Source organism: Dipodomys spectabilis, unplaced genomic scaffold (genome assembly GCF_019054845.1).
Source record: "Dipodomys spectabilis isolate Male_0828 unplaced genomic scaffold, ASM1905484v1 ptg000003l, whole genome shotgun sequence".
NCBI classification, from domain to species: domain Eukaryota; kingdom Metazoa; phylum Chordata; class Mammalia; order Rodentia; family Heteromyidae; genus Dipodomys; species Dipodomys spectabilis.
In genome coordinates, this window is record NW_024870680.1 from 15,655,488 (window position 1) to 15,678,258 (window position 22,771).

The following is a 22,771-nucleotide window of genomic DNA, read 5'->3' on the forward strand; positions in this document are numbered from 1 at the left end:
ACAGCTAAAATAGAGAAATACAAAATGAAATTATTCACACAAAGTAAATATTTCTTATGGGGTAGTTAAGAGCAGATGAGTGGGTTCTGCCTCGTGAAGTTTTATTCAGAGATTCAGGTAGCAGAGTGGCTCCACCACTTTGTCTAATCATTGACCTGGCCAAAACTGAGGCTGTGACTAAGATTCAGTCATTGAATAGGAGAGATGTTGTGGTGAAGATATACCTATTCTCCTAAGATCTAGTCCAGAAAGTGTCATATATTACTCTGCTCATATAATAGAAAGAACTTAAGTCATATGGTCATACCTAACAATAGCAGGGGCAGCAAGGAAGTATAGAGTCCTACTGTGTGCCCAGAAAGAAAAGAAGAGCCAACAGTTTCTACCCCAAAGTGCCTCTAAATATCTGCTAAGCTACATGATAACATGAAAGTTAGTGTTTCTGTAAATCAGTAACAAAAATCATCCTAATGGAAATATATCCACAGTCTCAGTTTTACTGTAGAATGGAATATATCTAATAGAAGAATTATAAATATTTGGGCTGGGAAGGTAGCTCAGTAGTAGAGTGCTTGTCTTGCATGCATGAGGGCCTGGGTTCGATTCCTCAGTACCACATAAGCAGAAAAAGCTGGAAGTGGCGCTGTGTCTCAAGTGGTAGAGTGCTAGCCTTGAGCTGAAGAGCTGAGGGACAATACCCAGGCCCAGAGTTCAGGCCCCACTACCGACAAAAAAAAAAAGAATTATAAATATTTGTTAAAAGACTGTATCGTTGGAAAAAATGATATTAAGTGAAGTAAGCCAGGCCCAAAGAAACATAGGTCCCATGGTTTCCCTTATTTGCAATAACTAGTATATGTCTGAGACAAGCAGAAAAGGTCAGATAAGTTGATGTTAGGTGAACCCCAAGATAAGTATTCAAATGTTTTTGCTTTCATGCAATTGTTTCTAACATATTTATAAGGTGATTTCTTTGTTGCTTTGTATGTCCTTCCCCCATGCTATAACCCCTGCTTTCACTATATTTGATGTTGCTATAATTTGTGGAGGGGAAGGGAAAAAACAAATTGTTTAAATAGGGATACAGTTGGACCTATTGCAACAGTGAGATGTACAAATCAATATGTTGAAAAATGAACTTTACAACTTTGGTGGGGGGGGAGGTAGAGTGGGGTGGGTTGGGAGGAAGGGATGGGAAGGGGAAACAAAGGAGGAGGCAACAATGCTTGATAAGAAATATACTCATTATTTTGCCCATGTAATTGTAACTGCTCTGTACGATATTTTCACAATAAAAAAAAAAAGATTGAGAGGAAGTGTACTCATAACCTCACTCATGTAACTGTAACCCTCTGTATAGTAGCTTTACAATAAAAAAAAAAAAAAAAAAAAAGGAAAAAAAAAAAAAAAAGATTGTATCATTGAGTTTGTATCAACACAGTGACTAAAAACTTCATATCCCTTACAGGACTCTACAGATCTATGCATATAGCATTGTTATGAGATGTTGGCCACTGTGGGATACAAGTCTATTAAACCATAGTGATTCCCCAAATCACTGTCATCTCATTGTCATGGACCCATGTCTCCTATGGGTCTATATTAGGAAATGGGGTTGGGATGCGAGGAGAGTAGGCTCTAGGGAGCTGTATGAGCTATTACATGGTCTGCATAGAGACTTCCTACAGGTTTCTACTCCTAGCATTACCTTGCTGGCAGGCTATCATTTTTGTTATATATCTTTCTGAAGATTATTCTTGTACATGTGAATGATTAATGTAACCTAACACCCTATGCTTGACTTTTTTTTTGTCTGTCGTGGGGCTTGAACTCTGGGCCTGGGCACTGTCCCTCAGCTCTTCAGCTCAAAGCGAGCTCTCTACCACTTGAGCTACAGCACCACTTCCTGTTTTCTGATGGTTTACTGGAGATAAGAGTCTCACGGACTTTTCTGCCTGGGCTGGGCTTTGAACCGCAATTCTCAGATCTCTCAGCCTCTTGAGTAGCTAGGCTTACAGGCATGAGCCACTAACACTCATGTCTATGCTTGACATTTTGAGATTACATTTATTACCCAGTAAAATGAAAGTATTAGCTATCTTATAGGACTTTGTGAAATTTGAAATACCTTACAAAGCATCTTGTATAAAGTAAGATATTCTGTAAATAACAACTGTTACTTTGATCATACCATATTTTTTTGAGGAAATTAGAAGTTTGGTTTTTTTTTTTGGGGGTCCGGTCATGGGGCCTGGGTGCTGTCCCTCAGCTCTTCAGCTCAAGGCTAGCGCTCTACCACTTGAGCCACAGTGCCACTTCTGGCTTTTTTCTTTTTGCTTATGTGGTGCTGAGGAATCAAACCCAGGGCCTCATGCATGCAAGGCAAGTGCTCTACCACTGAGCCACCTTCCCAGCCCCAATCATACCATATTTTTATTATTTTTATGTAAAGTGTGCTAGCTGTTTTCATAATGGCTTTCCCCATTTATATTAGAAGATGCTGTCAAATATTTTGAATTTTTATTTGTTTATTTTTATTTATTTATTTTTTGGGGGGTGGGGGTCTGGTCATGGGGCCTGAACTCTGGGCCTGGGTGCTGTCCCTCAGCTCTTCAGCCCAAGGCTAGCACTCTACCACTCGAGCCACAGTGCCACTTCGGCTTTTTTCTTTTTGCTTATGTGGTGCTGAAGAATCGAACCCAGGGCCTCATGCATGCAAGGCAAGTGCTCTACCACTGAGTCACCTTCCCAGCCCATTTTATTTGTTTATTTTTGATGCTGATAACAGGCCTTGCATTCTTGGTTGGCACTCTTGCTTCCAGCTGGCATTCTACCATTTGAATTATGCCTCCAGCTCAGCATTTTACTGGTTAATTGAAGATGGATTTCCTTTTCTGCCTGGACTGATTTTGTGCTCCAGTCCTCTTGTGTCTAAGCCTCCTGAATAGCTAGGATCACAGGCATAAGCTACTAGTGCCTGATGTTGAATATACTTTTTATTGTTTTAATTCCTTGCCATGAAGTGAAAGTTAAAGATGGCAGTATCATAATGAATAGTGACTAAAGCCTAAATATTTATTAACCCATTATCATCATATTACTTGGTTTAGCAGTTCATCATATTTTATGTGCCCTAAAAATAAATATCTCAATTATAAATGTCTGTCTGAAACTTTTTGGAGCTAATGAACTAAGAGAATAATAAAATGTAGAGTTTAGCTATCTTGTCATGTCATTCATAAATGTCTACTGAATAAGTACCCGTTTTTACTATCTCTTTTTGTTCATTGATCCCAGGTGCCACTTTCAGTGCCTGGGGTCAGTGAACAAAAAGACAAGATCTTTTCCCTTTGAGCTTTACATCTAGTGAAGAAAGACACAGGAAAAAGGATAGTAATTGTGTTTACGATTTCCAGTTCAATTTTTTAAGTTACAAAATTTTTCTTTATGTTCTTTTATTTTTGTATTCATTCCCCTAGATGAAAATATCCTTACATCTGTTCTTTTTTTCTTTTGGGGGGGGAGGGGGTCCGGCCGTGGGGCCTGAACTCTGGGCTTGGGCACTGTCCCTCAGCTCAAGGCTAGAGCTCTACCACTTGAGCCACAGTGCCACTTCCGGCTTTTTTCTTATGTGGTGCTAAGGAATCGAACCCAGGGCCTCAGGCATGTAAGGCAAGCGCTCTACCACTGAGCCAACTTCCCAGCCCTCATTACATCTGTTCTTGTTCTAACCTGTAAAATATGCACATATCAACATTACTATTGACAATAAAACTATAAAGTAATATTTAAGATTTCCTTAATTCTATAGGTCTTTAGAATGTATCCCACTACGGCTATAGTTACATTTTAGACAGTGTTAAAATTTGCTTTTTATTCTTTTTAATTTTATTTTTTGAATAAAAAAAACATTTAAGACATATATTTGTTTGAAAGTCATATCTACCTATTTAATTCAGTCTCTAGCCCCTTTACCACCTTCTTACTCACTCTCTAATCTCTTCTATCATCTTCATTTCCTCCCTTTTCATTAACACTGTTAATAACTGACTCAAGGTAATGTGAATTTCACCTCTGCCACCTTCCTACAATCAAAGGGTAGATACATTATTGCTTGGTGATACTAGAGAAAAACAAGAAACAAGGGAAATTTTTAAGGCTTCAAAATTAGACATGAACTAGATTCATTTAGTACACAATTGCAAGTCTCTATCCAATAGTTAAGCCTTCCTGGTCTTTTGTGCTCTCCCATCCCTTAGCCTTCCACACTGCATATGTCCTAATTCAATCTCCCACTAATTCCTTCTCTCTCACGCCTTCCTATCAAGTGTATTAGACTATTCTAGTAAACAAATCCCCTAATTCTTCAACTCAAAAATATATAGAAAATATTTCAACATCATAGAAAAATACATAGAATAATAAGGATTTATATATCTATCATTTAGAATTACACGTAAACACCTTCTAAAATGAGATACATTTTTTACTCATAATCTGCCTTGTTGAATTGAAATCCCTTTGTACAACTAATCAAAATAAAGTTTAAAAAATAATACAAAAGTAAAACAACTCATTTCTCTCTTTTTCTTTTCCTCCCCGCCCGCCTTCCCCCCCCCCTCCCCCACCCCCACCCCCCCCCCCTGCGAGGGAACTGCCTCTGAGTTCTTTTGCTCAAGACTAGATCTCTAATTCTTTGAGCCACAGTGCCACTTCCTCTTATGTCTTTCAGTCTCATGAGTGGTAGGATTTATAGGCATAAACCACCAGCATCTGGCTATAATTTACTTTTGTATTATTATTTTTAAGATAGAGATTCCATTTTTTTTTAAGATAGAGATTCCATTTTTCCCACTTTTGTCTTGGTACCATTTTATTGAATAGCAAAGTTTGAACTGACCTTTGTTATAAACAATACTCACAAAGATTCAGATCTTTCTGTGTTTTTTCCCATTGGTGTGTTGTTATCCTTTTGCTAATACACCATCCTTCAAAATTATGATTCATTATAATAGTCTTTCGCTCTTTAGATCAACTTGTTAATCTTATGTGTATTTTGGTTGAGATTATATTGAATTTTTAAAAATTTTAATGATGTATTTTACTATTGAGTCTTATGTGCATGTGTGTACACATACACACCTATAGTTTTTTTTTTTAGAAAAATAAAACCTTCAATGTTCAAATCTTTTAATGCTGAAATTTCTTCCTGTGATGGCTATTTTTCTATCTTATTGTTTTGGTTACTATTTTGAGCATTTTGTTACATTTTAATGTGTTGTGGTTGCATATAAATACTTCTGATGTTAGTATATTAATAATTTCTTTCTTTTTTTCTTTTTTTTTTTTTTTTGTCAGTCTTGGGCTTGAACTCTAGGCTTAGATGCTCTCCCTCAGCTCTTCAGCTCAAGGAGAGCACTCTACCACTTGAACCACAGTGCTGATTCCAGTTTTCTAGTGGTTTTATTGGAGATAAGAGTCTCACGGACTTTCCTGCCCAGGCTGGCTTTGAACCGTGACCCTCAGATCTCAGCCTCCTGAGTAGGATTACAGGCGTGAGCCACTGGCACCAGGCCTTTCTTAATTTTTATAACAAGTTTCACCCATTTTGAGTATAAAATTCAGTGATTTTCAGAAAATGTATATACAACCACCACTACACTTCAGTTTTATGTTTTCACCATTCCTAAATTGTTTCTTCATTCCCTTGCATAGCCAGTCCCCACTGTAACCCTCATCCCCAGTTTACCACCAGTCTACTTTGTATCTCTATATATGTGCCCTTTTTGGACATTTTATATAGATGGAATCAAACCGTCTTTTGGGCCTTGCTTCTTGCAGTTAGAAGGTACAGGCAGGTGTTCTATCAGTGAGCCATGCCTCAGGCCTTTATTACACTGGTTGAGATAGGATCTTATTTTTTGTCTAGGACCTACACCTAGATTTTGATTCTTCTAACTTATACGTCTTCCTTTAGCAAAAGATGATACATTTACACTGTCATGCCCACTTTGTTCTGTTGAGACTTCGTCTCACAGATATTTCTGTCCAGACTAGAACTATGATCTTTCTAATCTCAGCTTCACATGTAGTTGGGATGTCAAGTTGTATCACCATGTCAAGCTATTGGTTGAAAAGGGTGTCTTGCAAACTTTGTGCCAGGCTGGCCTTGAACCATGATCTTTCCAAAGTCAGTCTCCTGAGGAGCTAGGATTATAGGCCTGAGTCATTGCTCCTGACTTGGATTCTTGTGTGTGTATGTGTGTGTGTATGTGTGCACATGTGTGCACACATGCAAACCAGTCATGGGGTAAATTCAGAGCCTGGATACTAGCCCTGACCTTTTTTTTTTTTTTTTTTGCTTTAGGCAAGCATATTCTACCTCATGAGGCATGGCTCTGCTTCTGGCTTTTTCAGTAGTTAATTGGTGATAAGAGTCTCACAGACGTTTCTTACTCAGGCTGGCTTCAAACCGTAATTCTCAGATCTCAGTGTCCTGAGTAGCTAGGATTACAGGCATGAGACGCTGGCATCTGATGGATTATTATATTTTAAATGGCATATTTTGAGGTAATAATGTTTATAATTTTTTATAACCCAATTTAGATCTTTTATTCTTCTGGTGTCATATCTTTTTTGTTAATTTTCTTTTATTATTATTAAGATGATGTACAAAGGAGTTATCATCTCATAAGTCAGATAATAAATACATTTCTTTTTGAGCAATGAAAGCCTTCCTTAACTCTCTTCCAGTTTCCCCTTTCTATCCCCACCCATAAGTTGTATAGTTCATTTTCAACATAACTTAAAAAACAAAAGTAAAAAAAAGTAACCTTTATCATTCCCAGTATCACAGAGCTTTTCTCCTGTGTTTCTTTTGACATTTTGTACTTATAACTCTCTCACTTAGGTCTGATACTTGCTATTCCATTGTATATATGTATCACATTTTCTTTTTTTGATATTGATGGACAACTATGCTGATTCCATATTTTAACTATTATAATGAGTGCTGGTATGTAAATATGGGTCATGCAGTTATCTCACCTGTAGGCTGATTTACATTCCTTCAGATATATGCCGAGAAGTAGCATAGCAGAATAATATGGTGTATTTGTAATCCAGTGATGTACTTTTAAAGCATATGTTGCCCATTTTATTTACATGTTTGCAGATTTTATATCTGCCTTCCTAAATACAATTTATCTTTAATTTCCTTTTTTAAAAAATTTGTGTTATTCTGAAGCTTCACTAATCCTACGGATTAGCTTGGAGTCATTCTCTAATTTTTTTTTTTTTTTTTGGTGTCCTATCTAAAAGGGGGAAAGAGGGCTTAAAGGTATAGCTTAGGTAGGAGAGCAAAAGCCAGTGAGTAAAAGCCTCAAATATCAAACTCAAGTCCTGGTCTTAGAAGAAAAAAAAAAACCTTTACAATTCCCAATATCACATGTGTCAACTTCACTTGAATATTTTTATTTTTTCTTTAAAAATACATTAAGAACTATTCCTGCCTTTAAACATTACTTGAAAAATATTATTAATTCTGCCAGTTTTTTTTTTAAGTATGAATGTATGAATACTGGTTCTGGAGCCTGAACTCAGAGCCTTGCACTTTGACTTAAGCTTTTTCCCTCACATCTGGCTCTCAACCACTTCAGCCACACCTCCATTTCTGCTTTTTGCTAGTTAATTGTAGATTCTGTCCAAGCTTGCTTCAAACCACAATCCTTAGATCTCAGCCTTCTGAGTAGCTAGGATTACAAATGTGAGTCACCAGTGCCTGATGCCATAGTTTTCTTATACCTTTTGTTTCTGCTTTTGTAAATCCATAGTGAAGACTCTCATATAAATCTTTAAGACTCTCTCATATAAATCTTTAGATACTTTTTAAAATGCATTCTATGGTCAAAACATTGTTAATACTTTATAGATAGACTATTTGCCTTCCAAAAAGAATCTACCAATCTATTCTACTAAAAAAAGTATAAGAGCTGGGTAGCATAACCTTGTAATCCTAACATTCTGGAGACTGAGGTAGGAGTATTTTATGTTTAAGGCCAGGCTGGGCTACATAGTAAGTTACAGGCTAATTTGGGCTATATAACAGCCAGTCTTGAGACAAGACCCTGTCTCAAAAGAGAAACAGAACCCTCCTAAGTTTTCCCTATATTTTATAATTAGATATTTGTGTGGGGGAGGTATATATGAGCAATAATTTAGATTGAGGACTGTGCTTAGTATTTTTATTTAATTCTGAAGTGGTTGCTAAGTAAGTTGAACACATTCATTTTGTATGATTTAAACAACTTATCTGACCAAAAATGAGTAGAAGGAAAGGATGGATCATTGAAAAAAGCAAGACGGTTAATGCTAAAAGTAATAATGTTAAATTAGTAGAATTGGGATTTATCTTTTTTTTTTTTTTTGCCAGTCCTGGGGATTGAACTCAGGGCCTGAGACTGTACCTGAGCTTTTTTTGCTCAAGGCTACCACTTGATCCACAGCACCACTTCTGGATTTTTCTGTTCATGTGGAACTGAGGAATCGAACCTAAGGCTTCATGCATGCTAAGCAAGCACTCTACCACTAAGCCACATTCCTAACCCCAGGATCTATATTTTATACTAAGCAAACGGACATCCAAGATACTTTGCTAATTTACATCCTCTAAGATACTAGTTTAGACATGGACTATACAGTGTCTATTAACAAACATTGTTATTTCAAACCCTTCCTTAAATCACAGCTTAATAGGGGCTGGGAAGGTGGCTCATTGGTAGAGTGCTTGCCTTGCATGCATTGAGCCTTGGGTTTGATTCCTCAACACCACAACAGCAGAAAAAGCCAAAACTGACCTGTGGCTCAAGTAGTAGAGTGCTAGCCTTGAGCTGAATCGCTGAGGCCCAGAGTTCAGGCCCCACAACCAAAAATCACAGCTTAATAAATATCTACTGAGTACTGAATATCTTCTTTGTGTCATTTTCTGGGTATACAAAAATAAACGTGACCCATCTCTTCCTTTTGAAGTGAAATAAAAATATTAAAATAGCTTTATTTACTAAATACTTATTACTTGCCATACATTGATAACCTCATTGCATATATTACTTGCTTTAATATTAAAATCCTACTTGAAGCCCGGCCCTGGTGGCTCATACCTGTAATCCTAATTATTCAGGAGGCTGAGATCTGAGGATCATGGATCAAAGCCTGCTGGGACAGGAAAGTCTGTGAGACTCTTGTCTCCACTTAACCACCAGAAAGCTAGAAGTAGTGCTGTGGCTCAAGTGGTAGAGCACTCTCCTTGAGCTAAAGAGCTCAGGGACAGCAACTAGGCCCAGAGTTCAAGCCTCATGACCAGAACAACAAAAAATCATACTTGATAACTGAAATTCTAAACATGCTTTTTTTTTTTTTTTTGCCGGTCATAGGGCTTGAACTGTGGGCCTGGGCGCTGTCTCTCAGCTCTTCAGCTCAAGGCTAGCGCTCTACCACTTAAGCCACAGCGCCACTTCCAGATTTTCTGGTGGTTTTTATTGGAGATTAGAGTCTCATGGACTTTCCTGCCCAGACTGGCTTTGAACTGCGATCCTCAGATCTCAGCCTTCTGAGTAGCTAGGATTACAGGCCTGAGCCACCAGAGCCTTGCCTAACGTGCTTTATTAAAGGCCTTTTAGTATTAAAACTGTGGTGCTTATTGTGATAATCATAAACATACAAACAAATCTTCATTTAAATACCATTGTGAGGCTTGAGCCTTTGGATTAGTAGTTAGAAGTTTAAAGGCAAGACTAGCGAGGTGGTGGCTCACTCCTGTAATCCTAACTATTCAGGAGGCTGAAATCTGAGGATAGAGGTTTGAAGCCAGCCTGTGTAGGAAAGTACATGAGACTCTTATCCCAGTTAGTGACCATAAAGCCAGAAATGAAGTTGTGGCTCAGGTGGGTAGAACACCAGCCTTGGACAAAAAAGCTCAGGGACAGTGCCAAGGCTCGGAGTTCCAGCCTCAGGACTGGCATACAACACACACACACACACACACTCACGAACACACACACACACACACACACACACACACACACTCACATAAGGTTGATGCCAAAGCTATTTCCTACTTAAGACAAAACTTGCTTGTACTGCTTTATGAAATTAGAGCTGAGCCATCTGTATTAGGCTATAAATGCCTTTTCAATTTGAATTTCTTTTCACTTTCTACACAGAAGCTATTGGACTGTCCCACAAGACACCAGGGGTCTTGCCAGATAAGACTATGTAAATAGTCCACAGATATTTTCAAAGAAACTCCCTGGAACTTGCTTACAGAAAGAGCCACCAACCAGCTTCATAGGTTACCTAAAAGCCACAAAATTTTCCCTAAAATCTAGCAGAAATGTTAATGTTTTTATTAGCTACAGTTAACTTTTTTTTTCTTGCCAGTACGGGGCCATGAACTTGGGGCCTCATGCTATTGCTTGACTTTGCTCACTGCTGACAATCTACCACTTAAGCCACACTTCATCTTAGCTTTTTGTTGGTTAATTGGAGATGGAGTCTCTGCCTAAGCTGGCTTCCTAAAGTTTCTCTAGGTTTCATCCTCCTTAATAGCTAGGATTAGGCGGGGTGAGCTACCACATCCAGCTAGCCTGTCAACTTAAACATGTGAATCACCTTCTGTTACTCTTTAAAGAAAAGTAAGTTATAATTGTAGGTATCTTCAACTTTGGAATAGGGAAATTAAAACTTAATTTTGTTTCATAATTTAAATCTATTTTTTCAAAAACTTTTTAAGGTACAATCAAGTTTAGCCACAATCTTACTAGTTGAGAGGAAATATTTAGTTGTAACTTTTTAGGGAGGAATTACTGTCATTGCTCCTGAGAAATGGATCCTGTTTTTTAACCTTCCTTCCTTTTTAAATGTCCTTGGCTAATGTTTTTTTTCTGTGTTTCAAATACTGCTTAGACCAGCAGAAGTTTTTGCTGGAATAGACTTCAGAATAGATATGTCAGTGTTTACACTAAAGAGAGCCAGATTCTTTTTTTCACAGACTATGTACTTGAAAGATTTGATATTTTGAATATCAAAAGAAGTACAACTTGGATATTGCATTAGACATTGAAAATATCCTACATTACCTATTTAGTAGCTCAGAAACAATTTTATGAAGTATAAAGGCAAAAACATTTATGACTCTAATCTTTGTGTGTGTGTGTGTGTGTGTGTGTGTGCATGTGTGTGCGTGCGCATGTGTGTGCATGCATGCATGTGTGCCAGTACCAGATCATAAATTCAGGACATTGTGCTGTCACTCAGTTTTGCTCATGGCTGGTACTCTCCACTTGAACCATACCTCTAGTCCCCTAAAATTTCTATCTAAAGGGCATCCAGGTTGCCAGAATTAGTGAGACAGCTTCCTGAACAAGGCTTGATACTCTTTATCGTAAATATGTTACGTTATTTTAGTACTTTAATGTAAAAACATACAGAAAAGATGCCCTTTAAATAACACAACCAAAAGGCAAATGAGAACTAATTAAAAATTCTAGAACTAAATTGGAGTGCTAGAGTTTTGGTTTTTTTTTTTGTTTTTTTGTGGGTTTTTTTGGGGGGGGGTTGTTTGTTTGTTTTGTTTTTTTGTAGAAGCATTTCTCCACCAGGCCTCTTGTGCCTTGAACTCTATGCTTCTAACTATGTAACCATGCCCTCTCCTCACTACCTGTAATCATCAAGACCATTGCTAAGGAAGAGCTCCTTTTGGCTGCTTGGTTGTCATGGTTGGTAAGCATGAGTCTGCTATTTGAATGTTTAGTTTTTACCAAAAAAATGATAGGAGATGGCCGGGCGCTGGTGGCTCACGCCTGTAATCCTAGCTACTCAGGAGGCTGAGATCTGAGGATCGCGGTTCAAAGCCAGCCCGGGCAGGAGAGACCGTGAGACTCCTATCTCCAATAAACCACCAGAAAACCGGAAGTGGCGCTGTAGCTCAAGTGGTAGAGCGCTCGCCTTGAGCTGAAGAGCTGAGGGACAGCGCCCAGGCCCAGAGTTCAAGCCCCACGACCGACAAAAAAAAAAAAAAAAAAAAAATGATAGGAGACACATGAACATACACAGGTGTCTGGATGGCTCATATATAGGGGAAAAATGAGTCAATAGAAACTGCCCCTGAGAACTGTACTGAAGTCTATTATCTGGGACTTGCTAAATAATCATTTTAAATTGCCTGCTTTCAAAATAAAGAAGTTCATGTATAAAGAACAAAAAGAAAATGTGAAAGTGAACCTCACTAAACAGGAAATATCAACAAAAATTAGAAATTATAAAAGGGTCCAGGTGCCAGTGACTCACACCTGTAATCCTAGCTTCTCAGGAGACTGAGATCTGAGGATCATTGTTCAAAACCATTCTGGGCAGGAAGTGTGACCTTCCTTAAGTGCAGAGCTGTGGGACAACACCCAGGCCCAGCCCCACAGTGAAAGAAAGAAAGAAGAGAGAGAGAGAAAGAGAGAGAGGGAGGGAGGGAAAGGAAAGGAGAGGAGGCAGGCCAGCAAGGAAGGAAGGAAGGAAAGAAAGAAAGAAAGAAAGAAAGAAAGAAAGAAAGAAAGAAAGAAAGAAAGAAAGAAAGAAAGGAAGGAAGGAAGGAAGGAAGGAAGGAAGAAAGAAAGAAAAGAGGAGAGAGAGGTGGGAGGAGAGAGGGAGGGAGGGAGGGGAAGGAAGGAAGGGAGGGAGGAAAGAAAGGAGGGAAGGAGGGGAGAAGGAAGGAAAGGAGAGAGGGAAAGAAAGAAAAAGTCAAAGAAAGAATGTGTGTGTGTGTGTGTGTGTGTGTGTGTGTGTGTGTGAATCAAATAGAAATTCTATATTTAAAAAGTAGTGTGCTGGTAGCTCTCACCTGTAATCCTAGCTACTCAGGAAGCTGAGACCTGAGGACTGAAGTTCAAAGCCAGCCCTGGCAGGAAAGTCTGTAAGACTCTTACCTCCAATAAACCACTCAGAAAACCAGAAGTGGCACTGTGGCTCAAGTGGTAGAGCACTAGCCTTGAGCTGAAGAGCTAAGGGACAGCGCCCAGGCCCAGAGTTCAAGCCCTACAACCAACCAAGGGGGAAAAAAAAGTAGAATAACTTTCCAGGGGCTGTATCTCAGTGTGAAGGAACTAGCCTGGCATATGTGAGGCCCTGGGTTCAATCCCAGGCATAACTAAAAGAGAAGTACAATATCTGAAACAAAAATACACTAAATGGATTCAGTAGTGAAATTGAGCTAGCAGATAAGTGTGTGAACTTAAAGGGAAATATATTGAGATTATCCAGCTCAATAAAGATTGGATAGTGCAATGTCTGTTTTAAATACAATGCATAAAACAACAATAATAAAACATTCTGGTGAGCCTATAATGTATAAAGATATGTTTGTTCTGAGCACTTGGGGCTCACACTTGTAATCCTAGCTACTCTGGAGGCTGAGATCTGAGGATTGTAGTTCAAGGTCAGCTTCAGCTAGAAAGTGGTGAGTCTCTTATCTCTAACCACCAGGAAAGCAGGAGTGGAGGGAGTTGTGGCTCAAAGTGGTAGAGCACTAGCCTTTAGCAAAAGAGCTCAGAGACAGCACACAGGCCCTGAGTTCAAGATGTTTGCATGATAATAGGAAAGAGCTGAGAGAGAATAGGGCAGTACAGAGTAAAAAGTCATTATATGTTGTTGCAATTAAATTTGTATTAATCCAATCCAGATTGTTGTAAATTAAGGTGTTAATTGTAATCCCCACATAACTCCTAAAATTATATAAAATCATCAACAAATAAATTAAATGGTACATACGGTATACCTGTTCAACAAACTCCTTGTGGAGAATTATCTAACTCATTTACAAGTAACATACTGTTTTGACTCCATTGCATCTGGAAATTAAAAGTTGAAGAAAGTTCAGTGTTTTCCCAGAGTGACTTTGCTAATAAGCAGTGGAGCAGGAATTTGAATGCAATCATGTGTGGTTCAAAGCATTCTTCTGGCCTTTGCTGCAGTGGGATTGCAGTCTAAGTAATATGTAGTATACAACCGGATGGCCATAAGTAGTACCACAAATCTCTCTCTGCATGACTTCTCTGCATGCTATTAGATACTCAAGTGGACAGCACAGGCTTTAGAAAAACAGAAGTGAACTTTCTTTTCTTGGCTTTGTAATTCACAGACAGAAACTTTCATTTGCTTCCTCTTTCACACAATGAAAGCTCTCAGAGCATTTAAATAAAACAACCAAGTATGAAATTAGGTGACCTGTTGCTGATTTTAATGTCAGTTAACAAATTCAGCTGTGCGTTAGGGTATTTACAGTAATACAAATGTAGCCTAAGACTTGCTTTGATTTTTTTTTTTTTTTAATCTTTCTCTTTGCAGGTAGAATTTAAAGGCTTTTGAGAAAGATAGCAGCAGTCAGGCCATTGTTGTTTTCTTCCAACATCAGCAAAGGAAGGCTGTAAAATACCATCTTTTAATTTCAAAACGGCTCCCATTTATCATCTTGATATTTATTTCCTTGACTTTTACCAGAGACTATTTTAGAAATGCTCTCTGAAAAATCTGTTTTTCTAGGTTTCATTAAGGAAGCTCAGGAGATTTCAGCATAATGCTGTCACTACAGAATCTATGACCTTCCTGAATCTAAACAAGGAGGCTACTGTTTAATGTTCTCACTTGAGAGGAAATTGCATCAAATGCTTAGAAAAATATATTTTTTTCTCCTAATTCCCAACTCATCATAATTTTTTCCACTTAAATTCTTAGGAATTTATACTTCTCTGTAAAATAGATTTACTGGAAATAACATTCTCAAATTCTTCATTCCTAAATTTTACCATGAGGATATCTGCTGCCACTCTTCCCTTTTAAAAAATATTTTGAGTATTTACATTATGAGTTTGGGTCCCAAACAACTGATTTTAAAGATCAAGCAGATAGAATGAACGAAGAGGGCGGAGGTCATGTGTGAGGAGCATTTATATTTAGAGGAAAACATGGATGCTTAGAGGCATTTCAAATTCAGGTTTTCACAAGTATTGCTGGACCAGTAAAATATATTCTGGACCAAAGTTCCCATAGTTTTTCAGTTTAAATACTACAAAATGATTCTCTTAGATATTTGTATTAAATGGTCAAAAGTTTGACTGCTTTTTGAAATATAAAATGGATGAGTTACCTACCGAGGTTTTGCATGTTAGAGATTAACAAAAACTCACATTCCAGATTAATTCTTATTTGTGTTTCTGAGCTTGTATGTGAATTCTAATGCATCACTGATTAAGATTTTTACAGCTCTTCACCTAGGCCTCCTTTAACTGAAGTTTGTGAACATCTCATTTGAAATTGAACAAATAATTTGTACTTTGAGAACATTCTTGTGCCTTGCTCATTTAAATTGCTAGACAAATCTCAGATGCAAGTTTGCCATATCTGCCCTAGTCAGATTTTTGTGTATGATTGTTTATCATCTATCAAGTATAAGTTTTAAAGAGTTTTTACTTTGAATTTATAGAACATTTATGCAGTACTTGGATTGTATTTGATTCCAGTTTGAAATAAAAATTGTAAGGTTTGCAATCTGTTCAGTTGAAGAGAACCAGAATATAGAAAAATGACTTTGAATTATGATTATTTACATCTAATATTCTGTATGAATCAATGTTTTTCTTATAGTGCAACCAAAAGATAAAATTTGAATATGGCTTTATAAAACTACAGTTAGCGCTCATTACCCTTTAGTGAGGAGTCCTTTGGTGACAAGTAACAATAACTCAACTTAGAGTAGCTAAAAAAACAGGGAATTTGTTGGCTTTAGTAACCATATCACAAAAAGATGAGGTGAAGCTTGTTCAGGTCAGGCAATGTCCTTGGGGTTTCATCTCCAGTATTACAAATAAATAAATAAATAAAACAAAGGACTTGAGTCCTTTTAAAAAAATTGTCCTGCTTCCTGACTCTCATACCATATAGCTAGGTACAGGCCTTGCTTAGTAATGAGAGTGTAGAAACTGTGGATATTTGGCTTGCCCTAAAATGCATGCTTCCTTTTTTTTTTTTTTTTTAGTTCATGATGTATGTACTATTATTTGCTATACATAAGTAAAATATTTTAGTGGTTTTCTGAAAATTCAACATTATGACCACCTACAAAGCATTTCTAAACAAAAAAACTAGGCCAGATGCATTGGCTGATTGGTATAATTCCATATATTCCTTAGGTAATATAGATCAGGATAGCAGTTCAAGGCAGACATGGGAAAAAAATTAGTGAGATTCCATTTTACCATAAAAGCTGAGTGTGGTGGCACACACTTGCCACCTAAGTTATATAGAAGTTATATAGTACCTGCCTGGACATAAACACAAGACTCTATTGAATTTATTTATTTTTTTATTTTTTTGTCAGTCGTGGGGCCTGAACTCTGGGCCCGGGTGCTGTCCCTCAGCTCTTCAGCTCAAGGCTAGCGCTCTACTACTTGAGCCACAGCACCACTTTTGGCTTTTTCTGCTTATGTGGTGCTGAGGAATCAAACCCAGGGCCTCATGCATGCAAGGCAAGCACTCTACCACTGAGCCACCTTCCCAGCCCTTTGAAAATAATTTAAAGCAAAGGAGACTAGGGTAGAGCACCTACTTGGTTCTGAGTCCAAACCCTATTATTTAAAAAAAGAAATAAAGAAAAAGAAGAGTCTAAGTGAAAAACCTTTGTAGCTCATGCCTATAATCCTCTACTCAGGAGACTGAAATCTGAGGATCATGGTTTGAAGCTAGCCCAGGCAGGAAAGTTCATAAAACTATTATTTCCAGTTATTCAGCAAAAAGTGAGAAGTGGAGCTCTGAGTTCAGTCACAGTACAGGGGCTTTGTATTATAAGTTACGTGTTTCTTTGAAAAAACAAAAACAAGGGGCTGGGAAGGTGGCTCAGTGGTAGAGTGCTTGCCTTGCACGCATGAGGCCCTGGGTTCAATTCCTCAGTACCACATAAGCAAAAAGAAAAAAGCCAGAAGTGGCGCTGTGGCTCAAGTGGTAGAGCGCTAGTCTTGAGCTGAAGAGCTGAGGGACAGCGCCCAGGCCCAGAGTTCAGGCCCCATGACCGGACCCAAAAAAAAAAAAAAAAAAAAAAGTTCATAAAAACATGCCTTAAGGTAGGACTTTTATTCTGTTTCAACATCAACTGTATGTGTTACTTCCATAACTACATACATGGGAATTATAGTATAGGTATTTGCATTCTGTATTTAAAGTGCTTGATAGTTCCATCTAGTGGTGTACATACGACAGAAGGTTCAGTTTTGCTACTTAATATTTGAGGGACAGAGTGTTTTAAAACTAGGTTTTTTAAATTAATTTTATTGTCAAGGTGATATACTTAGGGGTTACAGTTACATAAGTAAAGTAGTGAGTACATTTCTTGTTGAACTTGTTACCCTCTCCCTCATTTTTCTCCCACTTTCCCTTTCCCTCCAACCCCCCTCATAAAACTAGTTTTATAAGATTAATGCAATAGGGTAAGATTTAAAAGGGATTTTATTGTAAAACAATTCTTATATATAACATAAACACCCACACAATAAAATAAACGGCATCAAAAATTTAAACCTTCAGCAAGTTTCTAGTGGCTCACACCTCTAATCCTAACTACTAAAAAGTCCGAGATCTGTGGATTCCAGTTCAAAGCTAGTTCAGCTGACAAATCAAAGAGAATCTGATCTCTAGTTAATTAGCAAGAAGCAGGAAGTGGAAGTCTGGTTTAAATGGTAAAGAACCAGCTTTGAGCAAAAAAATAAAAACTGAATTCAAGCATTAAATTAAACATTGTATCAAAAAACTATCAAGAAAGTAAAGCATTCCACAAAATAGGAGAAAATATTTGAAATTATTTTTTCTTGTAAGACTAATATCCAGAATATATAAAGAACTCTTACAACTTAACAGCAAAATGACAACCTAATTTAAAAAATCAAGTCAAGGAGTTAAATAGACTTTTTCTCAAAAAAAATCTATAAATATCCAATAAGCACATGAAAAGATGCTCAACATCATTGGTAATTAAATAAATGCAAATCAGACCCTGAGTCCAAACCCCAGTATCTCCAAGAGAGAGAGAGACTGAGACAGAAACAAATAAAAATGACAGTAAGATATTATCACCTGTCAATTAAAATGGCTTTCATAATTAAAAAATTTTTAATGTAAAGTTTGGCAGAGATATGGAGAAGTTGGAGCCTCCATTCATTGCAAACTGATCCTTAAATTAAACATAAAATTCCCATATGACCTAGTAATTTCACTCACAGGTGTATTCCTAGTTGTCAAAGCTAACATAAAGGTAGAGGTAAATTTTTAAAAGCAAAACAAAGATTTGGGAGTAGTATAAAAAAATTAAGATTATAATCAGGGTACATGTACACAGAGTGAAATGGCCACTGGAATGTCTAGAAAACAAAGGAAGGATTGGTGGTTTTGTTAGGACAAATAAATCTAGCAAGTCATTATGAAAGAAAATTCATTGGACTTTCTATTCTTGGAGCTGGCGAGCTCTTATTGGTGAGCAGCAGCTGTCACTCTACAAATCTAGCTGGTTGCCAGTTTTGTCAGTTGCTAGGAAAAAATGGGAACTTAAGAGATAAGATGAACTGTTTTACTGAATTGTCCTAGCAGAGTTCCTGGAACAATCATTAGGACCTGAGTGTTCTTTTCCCCATGACTTTTGGGCTCTGTTTTAGATGTGTGTGTGACAAGAATGTTTTCATTGTGTGCTGAGTTTCCACACAGGTGGTCAAATAAAAACCTGTATACTAATGTTCATAGCATTATTCATAATAGCCAAAAGGTAGAAAAGGAACTTCTCATTTAGTGATGAATGGATAAAACATAATATATTCATACAATGGAATATTATTCAGACATAAAAAGGAATGAAGTGTGATTATATTGATGAGCCTTGAAGATGTTATGCTAAGTAACAGTAGCCAGGCACAAGACCACATACTGCATGATTCCACTTATATGAAGCATCTGGAATAGAGACAGAAAGCAGGTTAGTGCTTGTTGGGGAATGGAGAGAAGAATAAGGAGTAACTGCTTAATAAATACAGGGGTTTGGTTTGGTTTGTCCATAGTGGAGGCCCTCAGGGGCCTATTCTTGCTCAGTAGACACTCTACCACTTGAGCTGTTCCCTGAACCCTAGATAGGCAGTTTGGACTGCTACTCACCAATTTATGTTTCTCAAATAGCTGGAATGACAAGCATGACTGCAAGGCCAACTTTTATTGATTGAAATAGAAGTCTCACTAACTTTTTGTCTAGACTGACCTCAAACTACAATCCTCCTAATTTCTACCTCCTGAGTAACTGGGATTGTAAGCATTAGCCACACTGCATTTAGCTCAGGAGTTGTTTTAAGTGGGGATGATGCAAGTGCTCTGAAATTAGATAGTGGTGATGGTTGTACATACATGAAAGTATTAGAGGACACTGAATTATACACTTCAAATTATTTAAATTGTCACTTGTATATTAGGTGAATGTTGCCTCAATGATTTTCCTCTGTGTGTGTGGGGGGGGTATATGTGTGTGTATGTGTGTGTGTGTACCAGAGCTTGAGCTCAGGGTTGCTTGATCACACCTGGGCACCTGGTGCTCTACCATTTGAGCCACACCTCCAGTCCAGCTTTTTCCAAGATAATTAGAGATAAAATCTTGCAGACTTTTCTCAGGAGGTTGGCTTCAAACTTTGATCCTCCAGGTCTTAGCCTACTGAGTAGCCAGGATTACATGCCTGAACCACTGGTGCCTGACTGGTTTGTTTGTTAGAGTGTTGTTTTTAGTAAGGTCTTCCTGTGTAGTCCAGACCGGCCTGGAACATGTGAGCTTTCTGCCTCTGCCTTGGCCTTGAATGCAGTACCATGCCTGCCTTGCCTGTTTTTTTTCAGTAATTTTTTTAAAAATTGGCATACATTAGTAGTACAGGGAATTTTATTGTGATAATTATATACTGTGTACAGTGTACTTTGATCAAGTTCACCTTCTCTGTCATATTCCCTTACTACACTCTTTTTTTTTTTTTTTGCCATTCCTGGGGCTTGAACTCAGGGCCTGGGCACTGTTCCTAAGCTTCTTTTGCTCAAGGCTAGTACTCTACCACTTGAGTCACAGTGCCACTCCCAGCTTTATATGTTTATGTGGTACTGAGGAGCCTAACTTAGGGCTTCATACATACTAGGCAAGCACTCTACCAATAAGCCACATTCCCAGTCCCCTCATTATCAAACAGTATTTGCTGTGTTTTATTGTGTTACATTAATTCCGTGTGTGTGTGTGTGTGTGTGTGTGTGTGTGTGTGTGTGTGTACTTTGATCCTTCACACTCCTTACTTACCCTTTACTTTCTTCCTCTTCCCTCTCACTGATCCTCTAGTCTCCCTTTACACTCTCATCCCTTTATCATCAACCACAATATCATCAACATCATTATCATTTTAAGTCTGGATTCTACAAACGAGCAAGAATGCAGTATTTGTTTTTGTGAGCTTGGTTTATCTTATTCAACATGATAATCTCCAGTTCAAGTTATTTTCCTGAAAACAATGCAGTTTGATTCCTTATTCTTATCTCAGCTTTTAAGAAAACCTCCGTGGACTGACAAGTTATAATGTTATTATTACTGTAGATACTGTTTTCAACTGTTGTTGCTACTATTTATGTATTCTATTCTTTTTTGGGGGGTGGGGGTTGGGGCTGGTACTTGGGCTGCTGTCCCTGAGCTTTTGTGCTCAAGGCTAGGATTTTATCAGCTTGAACCACTGCTCTGCTTCCTGCTTATTTAGTAGTTTATTGGTGATCATCGTCTCTCAGACTTTCACACCCAGATGGCTTCAAACCTCAATCCTCAGATCTCAGCCTCCTGAGTACCTAGAATTGTACAGATGCAAGCCGCCGGCATCCACATATTCTGTTCTGCTTTTTAAGATTATTTAAAGTGGGGGGACTAATGTGGGGCCTTTAATTTAACTACTTAGGAAGCTGAGATCTGAGGATCAAGGTTCAAAATCAGCCCTAGCAGAAAAGGCTGACAGATTCTTAGCTCCAATTAACTACACAAAGAAAAGCCAGAAGTGGAGCTATGGCTCAAGTTATAAGAGTGCTAGTCGAGAACAAAAAAGCTGAGAGACACTGCTTAAGTCCTGAGTTCAAGCTCCAGGACTGGCATGCACAGGGCCACGTGTGCGCACGCATGCACACAACACTCACACACACACACACACAAGGTTATTTGATATATTTTATATATTTGATTTGGGCAATTTGTAATTTGATACCTGTATACATCTTACTGACTATAAATAATATCATACCTTTATCATTCCTTAAAATATTCAATATTTTTCTTTTTTTGTTTTAGAGGGGGCTGCCATAAATGTGTAAATAAATAAGAATGCTTAAAACTCTCTATGGATACTGTACTTGTGTTTCTTCCCCAAAACAAGATCTCTGAGTCACTTTTCTTAATATTTCTTTCTTTTTTTTTTTTTTTTTTTGTCTGTCGGTCATGGGTTTTGAACTCTGGGCCTGGGCGCTATCCTTCAGTTCTTCAACTCAAGGCTAGTGCTCTACCACTTGAGCCATAGCACCACTTCCGCTTTTCTTAATATTTCTATTGTGTTTTATTTCTGACCATTCTTTAACAATATATACTGATTTATAATTCTACCAATAATGGGTGAGGAGACTGGAGATTAATGTTTATTGAGTGTCTAACTTGATTCTAGGCTCTGTCTACAGAAGGTAATAGGAAGATGATCAGAGATCAGAACCCAAGTGCTTTTGTCTCCAGGTTCTGTCTATTTTCCCCTTCACTTAGCAATATTAGGTTTTACCTGTGTCAATTACTGTTTATTAGAGTGATTCACAATTTCCCAAGTATCATCTGTTAATTATAATTTTGGGTGACAATGTTGTCAGACACCTTGTATTCATATACTGTTTTGTAGAATGGGAACTTCTTTGTATAACTACTTAAAGATAATAATGAAAAATTTTTAAAAAACCAACAGCCCAATTTAAACCAAAAAACAAAAAATCTATCTTTTGTCCATTCATATTAGTATATTTTAATTTAAATTAAACAAAGGCATTATATGTCAACATTTTTTTACTTTTGTTTACTTTTCTCTTCCAGGCTCTTGATGGAAATGTATATGATCACCTCAAAGATTATTTAATAGTTTTCAGTAGGACTGAGCTGGAAACATGCCAAGCTGTGCAAAACACATTTCAATTTTTATTAGAAAACTCAAGCAAGGTAAGTGCAACAGGTACTATTATCCATTTTAGAATCTAATGTATTTTTGCATACATTTCAAAATGAAGAGATCAGCAATATTAGAAGAAAATTTAAAGGATAATTTTGTGTAAGCAGCATCTGCTTTGGGTTAGGCTTTTGCTTTTATTTTTTTGGTGTGGGAGTTGTTTGTTTTTGGCGAGAGCCTGGAATATGGTAGGCAAGTGTTTTACAATCATTTTGAGCATTTTTTTTTTAAGATGAGATCTTGCTAACTTTTCCCAGGCTGGTGTCTGACCTTCAGACTTTTGTCATCTCCTGGAGTAGCTGGACTTACATGTATGTGCCTGTAATGCTAAGCATTCTTTGTAATGAAGTTGGTAAAACTGGTGCCATAACCTTGAACGAAAAGAGAGGTAATGCAACTGGCCAGCTGAAATATCAGTTCACTGCCATATACATTGCCTTTGAGAAAAA

At 37.6% G+C, this 22,771-nt stretch overlaps 1 protein-coding gene across 5 annotated transcripts in view; it reads left to right on the forward strand.

Moving 5' to 3' along the window:
- Positions 1-22,771, forward strand: part of Fchsd2 (FCH and double SH3 domains 2) — a 250,079-nt gene that overhangs the window by 169,424 nt on the left and 57,884 nt on the right. For all 5 annotated transcript variants that reach the window (XM_042687508.1, XM_042687523.1, XM_042687500.1 and 2 more), the window contains exon 9: positions 22,193-22,315. In XM_042687508.1, coding sequence (XP_042543442.1) covers positions 22,193-22,315 — 123 coding nt within the window. The remainder of the gene's footprint in view (positions 1-22,192; positions 22,316-22,771) is intronic.